This window comes from Salvelinus fontinalis, chromosome 37 (assembly GCF_029448725.1).
Source record: "Salvelinus fontinalis isolate EN_2023a chromosome 37, ASM2944872v1, whole genome shotgun sequence".
In the NCBI taxonomy this organism is placed as follows: Eukaryota; Metazoa; Chordata; class Actinopteri; order Salmoniformes; family Salmonidae; genus Salvelinus; species Salvelinus fontinalis.
Window position 1 is genome coordinate 22,251,892 of NC_074701.1, and position 12,414 is coordinate 22,264,305.

At 40.1% G+C, this 12,414-nt stretch overlaps 1 protein-coding gene across 4 annotated transcripts in view; it reads left to right on the plus strand.

Annotated features, from left to right (window-relative positions):
• The window catches only part of sorcs3b (sortilin related VPS10 domain containing receptor 3b), a 57,551-nt gene extending 46,820 nt beyond the window's left edge, over window positions 1-10,731 (plus strand). For 2 of the 4 annotated variants that reach the window (XM_055902422.1, XM_055902425.1), the window contains 11 exons: window positions 131-244; window positions 420-591; window positions 1,681-1,864; window positions 2,155-2,288; window positions 2,429-2,552; window positions 3,272-3,384; window positions 3,597-3,728; window positions 3,968-4,067; window positions 4,967-5,072; window positions 5,250-5,410; window positions 8,940-10,731. In XM_055902422.1, coding sequence (XP_055758397.1) covers window positions 131-244; window positions 420-591; window positions 1,681-1,864; window positions 2,155-2,288; window positions 2,429-2,552; window positions 3,272-3,384; window positions 3,597-3,728; window positions 3,968-4,067; window positions 4,967-5,072; window positions 5,250-5,410; window positions 8,940-9,004 — 1,405 coding nt within the window. In that variant the 3' untranslated portion in view covers window positions 9,005-10,731. Of the gene's footprint in view, window positions 1-130; window positions 245-419; window positions 592-1,680; window positions 1,865-2,154; window positions 2,289-2,428; window positions 2,553-3,271; window positions 3,385-3,596; window positions 3,729-3,967; window positions 4,068-4,966; window positions 5,073-5,249; window positions 5,411-8,939 lie in introns of those variants that run through there. The other 2 variants (XM_055902424.1, XM_055902426.1) reach the window with 2 other exon arrangements.
• The last annotated feature ends 1,683 nt before the right edge of the window (window positions 10,732-12,414 follow it).

Here is a 12,414-nt window from a genome sequence, read left to right on the forward strand (position 1 = left end):
TCTTTGATCCTACATGTCTGACAATAGTCATGTCTCTAGTTATGTCTCTAAGTCTTACCTATCGTTCAACTGAAAATACTTTTTCGTGACAGATAGGGGAAAGGAGACTGAAATGTCTCATGTTTTACAGTGATTATGGGTATGAACGTCAAGCCGATGGAAAGTGTACCCCTGCTTTTTGGTTCAACCCAAGCACTGTGCCAAGAAGCTGTAGCACTAGCCATAACTACCTCAACAGCACAGGGTAGGTAACTTGTAGTACTGTCCCTAATTCCTTCCTTCCTTGGGCAAAATAACACTCTGTGCTATGATTTGATAGGGCCCTTTGTTCAGCAAATTACTCTCTCTGCATTGTGAGATCACATTAAACCTAGTCTCACTCTCCATTCTAAAAGTACATCTATGCTGTGAATGTTCAGGTACAGAAAGGTTTTGTCCAATAATTGCAAAGAGGGAGGGAAGGATGTGTACTCCCCCAGGAAACAGCATTGTTCCCCCAGGCCTCCCAGAGGCCTCAGACTGACTACCAGCCAGGGAGAGCTCACCGCCACCGTGGGCAGTAATGTCACCTTCCTGGTGTATCTGGACGATGTGAGTTTCCTCTCCCACCACTAACTGAAACTGTGCCATTACTAGCCATATTATTATTATTTCATCAGTAAACTGTGGATGTTTGTCCTGGATTATCTTGTGCATTTGAAGTGTTGGTTGACGTGACGTCCCCAGAGCCTGAATTTTTCTCGCCTGGTTTTGGGATGAAAGCATTATGACTCACTACATTTGTCTGTTTGGCTTTCTATCTTTATAGAAAATTTAGGGCTCAATTTTTCCAAAGTTATCTGATCATATTTCGGCAATCGAATAGGACTAAATGTTAGAATTGGGTTTTTACAAAACTGAAAAAGGTGATTCTGATAGGGATACAGATTTGGTAATCCAATCTCACCTTTAAACAGGGTTGAATTAAGTGTTTGTGTTTTTCAAAACTCAAAAATAGTGATTGGGATAGTTTTGATGCACAAAATCTGGATTATCTTGACACCACATGAAGGGTGGATTTAGAAAGGTGAAAGCTCTACAAAAAAAGAAATGTCAATGTAACTAAGGTGACAAGGTTTTTAAAAACGTTCTTACATCTGATAACCAACGTTGAATTTTGTTTAATTGATCGCAGTATAGATATGTTGTTATATTGAGAAGTTTCAAATAAATGTACTTACTTATAAGTGATATTCAGGCTCTATTATTTGTAGTCTAGGTACATTTGTTCATGTAGTTTACTCATCTCTGTTTCCCTATGACAGTGTAGAAGTAGTCCCATAACCTGCCCAGTAGATGGCAAGGTGTAGGCCTGTTCAAACCACTGAATATCCGGATTCTGTGATCTTGATATTGTGGTATCTGGATCAGAAAGATCCTATTCGATTATTTTCTGGAAAAAATGGCAAAGAAATGGCCAGATTGATCTGATCCTGGATAGCAAAAAAAGAGGATTACAGAATCCGGCTCATTCTGATTCTGATTTAAAAGTTTAGAAAAACTGGTCCCTGTACTTCTCCAATGTCTAATCTCAAATCTCACCCCAAGTATTTCCATAGACAGCTCTTCCATGTGAAAGATAATGCAGTGTCAACATAATCTGTTTTGACTAATGATGCCTGTCTTACTTCTTGCCTCCAGGGAAACTCATTGTGGACTTATATCCAGCTAGACTTTGGGGACGGCATCACGTTCATGTACAACCTGAGCCGGAGAGGCGATGGAATCAAACACAGCTATAGAGAAGATGGGATCTTCAGAGTGACAGCACATGCAGAGAACAGCCAGGGTTATGACATTAGCTCCATGTTCCTACACATCACCAGTATGTCAATGAGAAACACTGGTTCTCTTATGTCTAATGTGGTTTAATTACTTTTCCTGCCCAAGCATGTTACCACAGTAAACTACTGACACCAGCATAGATTACGGATGATCATATGTCACCAACTATAGATTGACCTACAACAACCTTTAATGGATTGAATGTTAAGTGCTTATGAAGCTGTTTGATTTTGTTGTTTTGGTCAACTAACCAATTTACTGTTCCCAAAAAGACTGCTTTCAGTTTGTATTGGCCAATGTGCTTCTCTTGTGTGCTTTGGTGTGTCTCAGGCCCAGTGGAGCGTGTGTATCTCTCAGCTCCTATTGTTGCCATCAGGAAGAAAGAAGCTAACCTAACGGCTGTGGTCTGGCCTGTCCACCACAGAACACTCACCTTCTTCTGGTGGTTTGAAAACAGCTCCGAGGTGAGGTTCCTTCACCCAATTACTCTGACCTTGAGTTTATTTGCAGAAAGTTATTTTGGTCCTTTGTGTTTTCCATGTGTGCTGGAAAAGGCAAGGTTGTGCAGTTTTCTATGCCATTCTCTTTATCTTGCGAAACCCAGCCCTTAATAACCTTGGATGGAAGCATCTCGTACACGTTTTGGAAGGAGGGCATGAACAGGATCATGGTCCAAGTGTCTTCTGGGTGCAACATACTGCAGGATACCAAGGTCATCATTGTCAAAGGTGAGTGGGAAGGAGTCCTTCGAATGTCTTTATTGGTAATATGAATGTAACGTAGGTATGCAACATTTTAATCACCCATCTTCTATGTTCATGTAAAAACTGCCTCCTTGTTTGTGACAATGTGGATGTCATCTCTACTCCCAGCTAGTCACCTCTACTCCCAGCTAGTCACCTCTACTCCCAGCTAGTAACCTCTACTCCCAGCTAGTCACCTCTACTCCCAGCTAGTCACCTCTACTCCCAGCTAGTAACCTCTACTCCCAGCTAGTCACCTCTACTCCCAGCTAGTCACCTCTACTCCCAGCTAGTCACCTCTACTCCCAGCTAGTCACCTCTACTCCCAGCTAGTCACCTCTACTCCCAGCTAGTCACGTCTACTCCCAGCTAGTCACGTCTATTCCCAGCTAGTCACGTCTACTCCCAGCTAGTCACCTCTACTCCCAGCTAGTCACCTCTACTCCCAGCTAGTCACCTCTACTCCCAGCTAGTCACCTCTACTCCCAGCTAGTCACCTCTACTCCCAGCTAGTCACCTCTACTCCCAGCTAGTCACCTCTACTCCCAGCTAGTCACCTCCATGCTATGAGGAACAAGAAGAAATTGTAAATTCATGTCAGATCAAAAGCAATTCTGAGCAAACTGAAGAATTCTTAATGGTACATTGCCACACGGAAACACTTTGTGGTAGAGGGTTCATGCAGCATCCTCCATGTATAACAGATTTCTTCAAATCCCTGCTGTTATCGTTCTCTCCGGCTTTGGACGAGCACAACCCTGACATCCCGGAGTGGAGAGAGGACGTGGGCCGCGTGGTGAGGACAGCTGTATCACAGGTACAGGAAGAAGTTCCCTCTGGGACGACAGTCGACATGAGGTTGTCAAGCAATGTCTTTTATGGTCTTAACAATTTCAAAACATGAGACATTAAGAGGATTACTTCATTCAATGTGACATATTAAGGAAGTAAAGTAAACATAGATGTTTAGTATCATGTGTTTTCCCACAATAGCAGTGTGTATGTTTGACTGTAAGACTGTTATTACAGGTTTCTGGATTTCCAGAGGAACGGCTGTTGGTATCGTTGTTTCCAGGTGTTCCAACAACAGCAGAACTATTTATCCTGCCTGAGACACAGTTGCCTGAACATGGGAAGCGGAACAAAGAGGACTTAGTGAGTGTAAGCATATTTTGCTTGACATCTTACAAGAGTTTGTCTTTTTGGAAATCTTCTAGAACAGATCTAATCGTCTAATTCATCTGCTCAAAATCCACATTTGTATAAACAATGGGGTTTAACTGACTTAATTGGTTTTCCAAGAGAATGTTATCATAAACCTTTATTCAAATTTGAAAAAGAATAATCTTTGCAAATGCACATTTTGGGGTGCCAAGTAATTTGTCTATTATGTCAAACAGATATCAAACCTTGTTATAAATGCCCTGAACCAAGGATTGGTCCAGTTTGAGTTGAAAGCTGACACTCAAATAATTGTTTACATCACACAGCTAACTTTGGGTAAGTTGCAGTTTTTCTTTGTCTCTTTCACAGTATAAAGTGCAAAATAACAATACATAAACAATTCAAATTACTATAATAATCACTGTACTGACACTCAATTCACCAGCCAATGTCAACTAATGTCAACAGCAGATATTGATGGACATTTTCCATTGAATCCCTTTTATAACTATCTTATTACAGTAGAGTGTCTTGGAGTCATTGCCATCAATAATACGATTAACAACGGGTATCTTTAGTATGCACCTTGGAAATCAGTGGGGTCATTTGGATATTAGCATATCACCAAAACGTGTCGATCAAGCACACATTACTTTACCCTTTTCATCCAGCGATTGATCTGTCTTCACTTGTGTCTGCATGGAAAGGTCTGAGAAGCCTTTAAAATGCTATGGAAAGGTCATCAACTTCACTGGTCTCATCTTGGAAGAGAGAAATATGGTTTGGGAGGGGTGGGCTAATACATACTCAGAATAATACGCCTCAGCACTTAAAGCCATGACTAAGCACAAACCTTTCAGATGCATGGGGAGATAGAGTGCGACCTCATGTATGGGGGCCCTTTGTATGCCGTCTTAAAATGGCACATGACAGATACCGCTCCTTCTGAACCGCTCAGACCTAATGGGCTCATACTACGTGAAAATGTTTGAATATTTGCTGGTTTCTCCTCTTGTTTTTCTCCAAGTCTTTTTTGTGTGTTTGGCATGATTTTTTTAGTTTATTAGGATCCCTTATGCAGCAGCTACTCTTCCTGGGGTCCACGCAAAACGTACATGACACAGTACAGAACAGTTATAGACAAGAGTAACACAAAGACAATACTACATTAAATAAATGATATCAACAAAGGAATTGGCTAAAGCAGAAACTGGTCTTTCTCTGTTTTTCCCCAGCACCTCTGGTTTACTCCAACCCTATTCACAGTAGCTCAGTCATGCTGATGTTGCTATCGGTGGCATTTGTTGGTTTAGCTGCGTTCTTCATCTTCAAGTTGAAAAGGTATGTTCTCATTATAATATTGATTGGTTGGTTATAGTCAACCTATTTTGTCTTATTTTGTCTTAGTGGCATTCGGAAGCCACATTATACTCTCAACTATTAACACATAAGTGAAGTTCTTACAGTACTGCAGGTTAAGTTTGCATGACGTCAGTCGAGTGGTGTCTGGCTTGTTAGGAAAATCCCTTGGATCCATGTCCAGGCTGAGGAGAACCAGGAAAAGGAGCCAGAGATGATTGGCACAGTCGGGCAGAACAATACCATGTCCAAGATGAAGCTCAGTGAGTTCCCCACAGAGAAGGAACTCATGGAGAAAGAACTGAAGATCAGGAGCAGAGGTAAGTTTGACTTAGCGTCTAGAACAGTAACAGACCTGCCTATTGGATCTAGGCCTTCAGAGCCAGGCTCCCAAGAAAATTATCACATGTCGTAGCCTACAGTACCAGTCAAAGTTTGGACACACCTACTCATTCCAGTGGTTTTCTTTATTTTTACTCTTTTCTACATTATAGAATAATAGTGAATACATCAACACTATGAAATAACACACATGGAATCATGAAGTAACCAAAAAAGTGTTAAGCAAAAAAGTGTTCTTTGAAGAAGCCACCCTTTGCACACTCTTGGCATTCTCTCAACCAGCTTCATGAGGTAGTCACCTGGAACGCTTTTCCAACAGTCTTGAAGGAGTTTCCACATATGCTGAGCACTTGTTGGCTGCTTTTCCTTCACTCTGTGGTCCAACTCATCCCAAACCATCTCATTTGAGTTGAGGCCGGGTGATTGTGGAGGCCAGGTCATCTGATGCATTGCTCCATCACTCTCCTTCTTGGACAAATAGCCCTTACACAGCCTGGAGGTGTTTTGGGTCATTGTCCTGTTGAAAAACAAATGATAGTCCCACTAAGCGCAACCAGATGGGATGGCGTATCGCTGCAGAATGCTGTGGTAGCCATGCTGGTTAAGTGTGCCTTGAATTCTAAATAAATCACAGACAGTGTCACCAGCAAAGTGTCACCAGCAGAGTTGCAAAGAAAATGCCATATCTCAGACTGGCCAATAAAATGAAAACCCAGACACTGGAGAGAGGAACTCTGCCTAGAATGCCAGCATCTCGGAGTTGCCTCTTCACTGTTGACGTTGAGAGTGGTTTTTAGCGGGTACTATTTAATGAAGCTGTCAGTTGAGGACTTGTGAGGCGTCTGTTTCTTTAACTAGATACTCTAATGTGCTTGTCCTCTTGCTCAGTTGTGCACTGGGGCCTCCCACTCCTCTTTCTATTCTGGTTAGAGTCAGTTTGCGCTGTTCTGTGAAGGGAGTAGTACACAGCGTTGTACGAGATATTCAGTTTCTTGGCAATTTCTCGCATGGAAAAGCCTTCATTTCTCAGAACAGGAATAGGCTGACAAGTTTCAGAGCCAGGTCTTTGTTTCTGGCCATTTTGAGCCTGTAATCGAACCCACAAATGCTGATGCTCCAGATACTCAACTTGTCGAAAGAAGGCCAGTTTTATTGCTTATTTAAAGAGAACAACAGTTTTCAGCTGTGCTAACATAATTGCAAAAGGGTTTTCTAATGATCAATTAGCCGTTTAAAATAATGAACTTGGATTTGCTAACACAACGTGCCATTGGAACACAGGTGTGATGGTTGCAGATAATTGGCCTCTGTACGCCTATGTAGATATTGTAAGGCGTGCATACTGGTGGTAGAGAAGTCAGCCGCAGGAGAGCAAAGACAGTGTTTCAACGGCGCCGTTTAATGATAAAAATTACTGCGAACAAAACAATATATATACAATGGGACAAAACCTCAGACATAACGTGCACAAGCACTTACAATAAACAAAACCGGATAAGGACATGTGGGGAACAGAGGGTTAAATACACAACATGTAATTAATGGAATTGAAACCAGGTGTGTGGGAAGACAAGACAAAACAAATGGAAAATGAAAGGTGGACTGGCGATGGCTAGAAGACCGGTGACGTCGACAGCCGAACGTCGCCCAAACAAGGAGAGGGACCGACTCCGGAGGAAGTCGTGACAGATATTCCATTAAAAATCCCCCGTTTCCAGCTACAATAGTCATTTACAACATTATAAGAAACAATGTGTTGAATATCCCAAATTGTTTGCATAGTCAACTTACACACAGCTCTGACACACAAAATTATCCCACCAGACATGCCACCAGGGGTCTTTTCATAGTCACCAAAACCAGAACAAATTCAAGAAAACGTACAGTATTATATAGAGCCCTTATTGCATGGAACTTCCTTCCATCTCATATTGCTCAAATAAACAGCAAACGTGGTTTCACAAAACAGATAAAGCAACACCTCGTGGCACAATGCCTCTCCCCTATTTGACCTAGATAGTTTGTGTGAATGTATTGATATGTAGGCTATGGGTACCTTTTTAAAAATGTATGTAGTTCTGTCCTTGAGATGTTCTTGTCTATTGATGTTCTGTATTATGTCATTCTGTATTATCTTTCATGTTTTGTGTGGACCCCAGGAAGAGTAGCTGCTGCATTTGCAACAGCTAATGGGGATCCTAATAAAATACCAAATACCAAGTCTACACTGTATTTCTGATCAATTTGATGTTATTTTAATATACATAAACGTTGCTTTTCTTTCAAAAACAAGGACATTTCTAAGTGACCCCAAACTTTTGAACGGTAGTGTATGTTGATTTGTTTAGCACTTTTTTGGTTACTACATGATTCCATATGTGTTATTTCATAGTTTTGATGTCTTCACTATTATTCTACAATGTGGAAAATAGTACAAATAAAGAAAAACCCCAGAATGAGTAGATGTGTCCAAACTTTTGACTGGTACTGTATGTAAATCAGCTGTCCACACATAACATACAGAGCAGAAGACACATTTCCATCGTGCTATGTAACATATGGACAATAAAGTTGTATTGTAAAATGCCGTAATATACATCAAGCTCGTTCGGACCCAGTCAAGCACACAATTTTATCAATTAATCACGCCTAATGCGTTGGGTAAAACAAAAAGTATAATTGAAACATTGTATTATGTTTTCATCTTTGCTTGGACAGCAAGTTAAAAAGCCATAATTATCTAGTTAGCTAACTCACACATTTTCTAAGAAATGGCTAATGCATCAAGCGAGCTGCAATAAAAACCACAGTGAAGCACTCTCTAGAAATCCATTTTACCTTATATTCTATCAGAATAGGTTTGTGTCAGATATGAGTTCTGTCAGAATTATGGATTGCAATGGCAAGCATTGTGTACATCTCAAGTGTCATCATAAGCCACTACAAGATACAGAAAGATTTACGGTATAGGCCTACTTTCCAATTCAATCTGCACCATAAGCTTCTGTAAGCATGAAGCATAAAGGTTGACATAGGGAAACCACTTTGGGTTGTTAAAGCAGGGGACTGCTAACTGTTTTTGACAATTGTGGCACTGCAGTGGTCCTGATAGACATTTGGGCTGGAGGCTTTTTGGGAGGTCAGCACTTTGGCCAATCTTCATCTCACAGCAGGTCTCTCCTCCAGCAGACCTTGGTGATCTGAGACAGATTGATTTCTCTTCTGTTGCCTTCCAACTTTTTATTTTCAATGGGCAGAGCAATACAGGAAATGTTATTTGTACCATTAGATTCAATGAATTGACCACCTGTTGTCTGTCTGCTAAGATTCCATGATTACTCTGATGCCTGCAGTGGTTCCTATGCTAGTTTAGTTTGTAGGCGACAGAAAGATCCACAAAATGCTGCCAACATCAAAACATTCTATTATTGAGGGGTTGGTGACAATAGTGTCTTTGGGGGCACTATTCATAATAATTCTACTTTGATTTATGTACTCTATCACCAGGAGAATATGGAAGAAATGGGGAGAGAGTGATCACAAGAGAATTTCCTACTTGTACTAATGTCTAAGAAATTAGATTCTGAGTACTGTAAGTACAGATTATGGTGTTTCAATGTGCCAACTTAAAAAATCTTTGTTTTCACCATTTCCTTTGGTCGCTGAGAACTGCTACTAAATATGTATTTCACAAGACTTTAGAAATCTACTATATAGCAGGAGAATATATTATTTAGTGTATATACATCATTTCAGTATTGAAGAAGTGTAATTTGACATCTGTGGATGTTTGGCATTAGAAAATGCCATTGTTGAAAAAAAAAATTTGTGTTCTTAAGTGCCAGATTGTATTGCTAATTAATTATTTAGCTCAACATGATTATCTCACGGATGTTCTCTTGATAATGACAACTGCATCTATTGTTCTATTGCACAGGGGAGGTGGAATGTAGGTAATAAGACAAAAGGCACACTATACTGAACAAAAATATAAATGCAACACGCAACAGTTTCAAATCAAATGTTATTTGTCACATGCGCCAAATACAACAAGTGAAATGCTTACTTACAAGCCCTTAACCAATAATGCAGTTCAATACATTACAGTACATATAAGGAATTACAGTTCACATAAGGAGTTACAGTTCATGTAAGGAAATCAGTCAATTGAAAGAATTCATTAGGCCCTAATATGTGTATTTCACATGACTGGGCAGGGGTGCAGCCATGGGGAGCCAGGCCCAGCCCATCAGAATTAGTTTTTCCCCACAAAAGGGCTTTATTCCAGACACTTCTCAGCACAGGTGAAGATGCCAGATGTGGAGGTCCTGTGCTGGCATGGTTACAGGTGGTCTGCAGTTGTGAGGCCGATGGACAGACTGACAAATTCTCTAAACAACGTTGGCGGCAGCTTATGGTAGAGAAATTAACATTAAATTATCTGGCAACAGCTCTGGTGGACATCCCTGCAGTCAGCGTGCCAGTTGCACGCGTCCTTTAAAACGGAGACTGTGGCATTGTGTTGTGTGAAAAACTGCACATTTTAAAGTGGCCTTTTATTGTCCCCAGCACAAGGTGCACCTATGTAATAATCATGCTGTTTAATCAGCTTCTTGATATGCCACACCTGTCAGGTGGATGGATTATCTCGGCAAAGGAGAAATGCTCAGTAACAGGAATATAAACAAATTTGTGAACAGAATGTGAGAGAAATAAGCTTTTTGTGCTTATGGAACATTTCTGGGATATTTTATTTCAGCCCATGAAACATGGAACCAACACTTTATATGTTGTGTTTATATTTTTGTTCAGTGTACAAATCAGTGTGGCTGCTTGGTAAGCAATCTCTGGACTACAGTTGAGGCTGTTAGAATGTGTACAGGTCGATACAAAACATGTAGGCCTACATTTTTTCTTAAACTGACCATTCAAAAAGCTTGGTACATTGAACAGAGTTTGTATTATTTATTAGCCTACTGCTCATCTTACAATAATACAATACTATTGTTCACCTTTTCTAGCATGTCATTATTCACTTTTTAGCAGTAACATGTAAGATAATACGAAGAAGTAGTGTTGATCATGGTGATTTTAAGATTAGTCAAAGTATTAAACTGTTTATAAAACATTTGTCTGATGGTCTTGTTGAACATGTAGCAAACGTTGCTGTAGCGCATGAGCTGTACTGTATTGTTCATTTTGTTAGCGGAGCTAATATTTTAGTTTTTACTTCACATTTCTTACTGTAAACAAAATACAATTTTCAAATTGTTCAAAATAAATGTATTTTTCTATGAAAGTGTGTTGTTGTTGTTTTTTTTACATATATTGATGGAGATGAAAACAAATATTTAAAGGAAACTAACCTTAAGTTCCAAGCTTTACATTCTACATAAGCACGGATTCTGAGAATTAAGTGTCTGGGTTCGCAAGACTTTAACGAAACCAGCATAATTATCATGTTATCGTGTTATTCACCATTGTTCGGGGATAGTCTACCTTATAATAACTATTTGCCACAGAAGTGATAGAGAAACAAAGCTATTTCCATTAAATAATGTATGCATGTCCTCTGTCAGAGGAGTTGTCTGTCTGTACTGTCATGGGGACAGCCTCTAACACAAACACCCCCCAGCTTCCTGAATCTTTGTTTCACTATTACCCCCAAAGGTATTGCAGAGTGAATCCTGGCTGGAACACATATTCCTTATATCTGCCAACTAAGGCTAGACATGCACACACGCACACGGACATGCACACACACACAAACACTTCCTTGTTATTCATCATAGGCCCTGAAGTTATTTATTTTTGCCAGAAGTATGATACGTTTGTGTGAGATTTCATTCCCCTGACATTGAAGTAATGTTTGGCTCTGAACCAGTGCATTTCTTTCTCTCTCACCACCCCCTGTCTCTATTTCTCTCTCTTTACTTTTTGTGTCACTATTTCAACACCATGATGTCAGTCACCAACCTCCATCATTGCCAAACAGCTCCATGACCCTGGGAGTCTCACTCTACCTCAGTTTCTCATTCCAAATTATTGGCACTGCATTCCTGTAGCAGAGGCAGATACTATAATGCAGTACTCAATGAAAGGAAACATGCTCGTCAATTTTACACTGGGTCTAACACAATATTGCTGCAAGCTATTGTTGTAGGATATTTTCATTCAAGGCGCTATTCCACTTATGGAAATCCTGCTTGACTGTGTGTTGATATCCTGGAGAGGGGATAATTAATTTGTTGAGCAGCGGGGAAAATGTGAAACTAGTCCATTAGATACACTCCAGGCTTCATTGTCCTCCCAGTCGGCCCCCAAGTATATGCAAATGAAATCTTAGAACACATTGTATGCTAAATAACACTTGTTACAGTTAAAAACAAAACTGTGGATGGTTATCTTAAAGATCCTTATCATGAGCTAATCCCAGTCCGTTTTCTCCAAGATCGGTTCTCCTCCTACTCATCTTAATAAGATCTCAGATCTACTGTAACTAACTCAGGTTTATCAGCATCTAAATCAAACTGTTATCCAACCAACTGTTAGGGGCAGTTGGAATAATTATTTTCATGAACTAATCAAAACAGAATATCTATAGAAATAGATCCTGCCTCTCGCTAAATAGTAGAAAGCAGATTATTCAGTCAACGTTCCTATCGGTCCTAGACTATAGCGAAATCTTTATGAACGCAGCTGCCACTTCATTAAAACCGTTAGATGCGCACTGCGCTTTATTACGGGCGACAATTTTAGAACTCATCACTGCATTCTCTACCAGAAAGTTGGTTGGCCCTCTTTGACGTCACGTAAATTGATTCATTGCTATGTATTCATTTATAAAACACTTTTACAAAATGTGCCACTATACAGAACATCATTACTAAACTTTACACATACGAGTTACCACACCCGCTCTCAGTGATGGCTAACTCTGGAAATTCCTCTGGTCTCTACTGAGTTAGGTAAATCAGCTTTA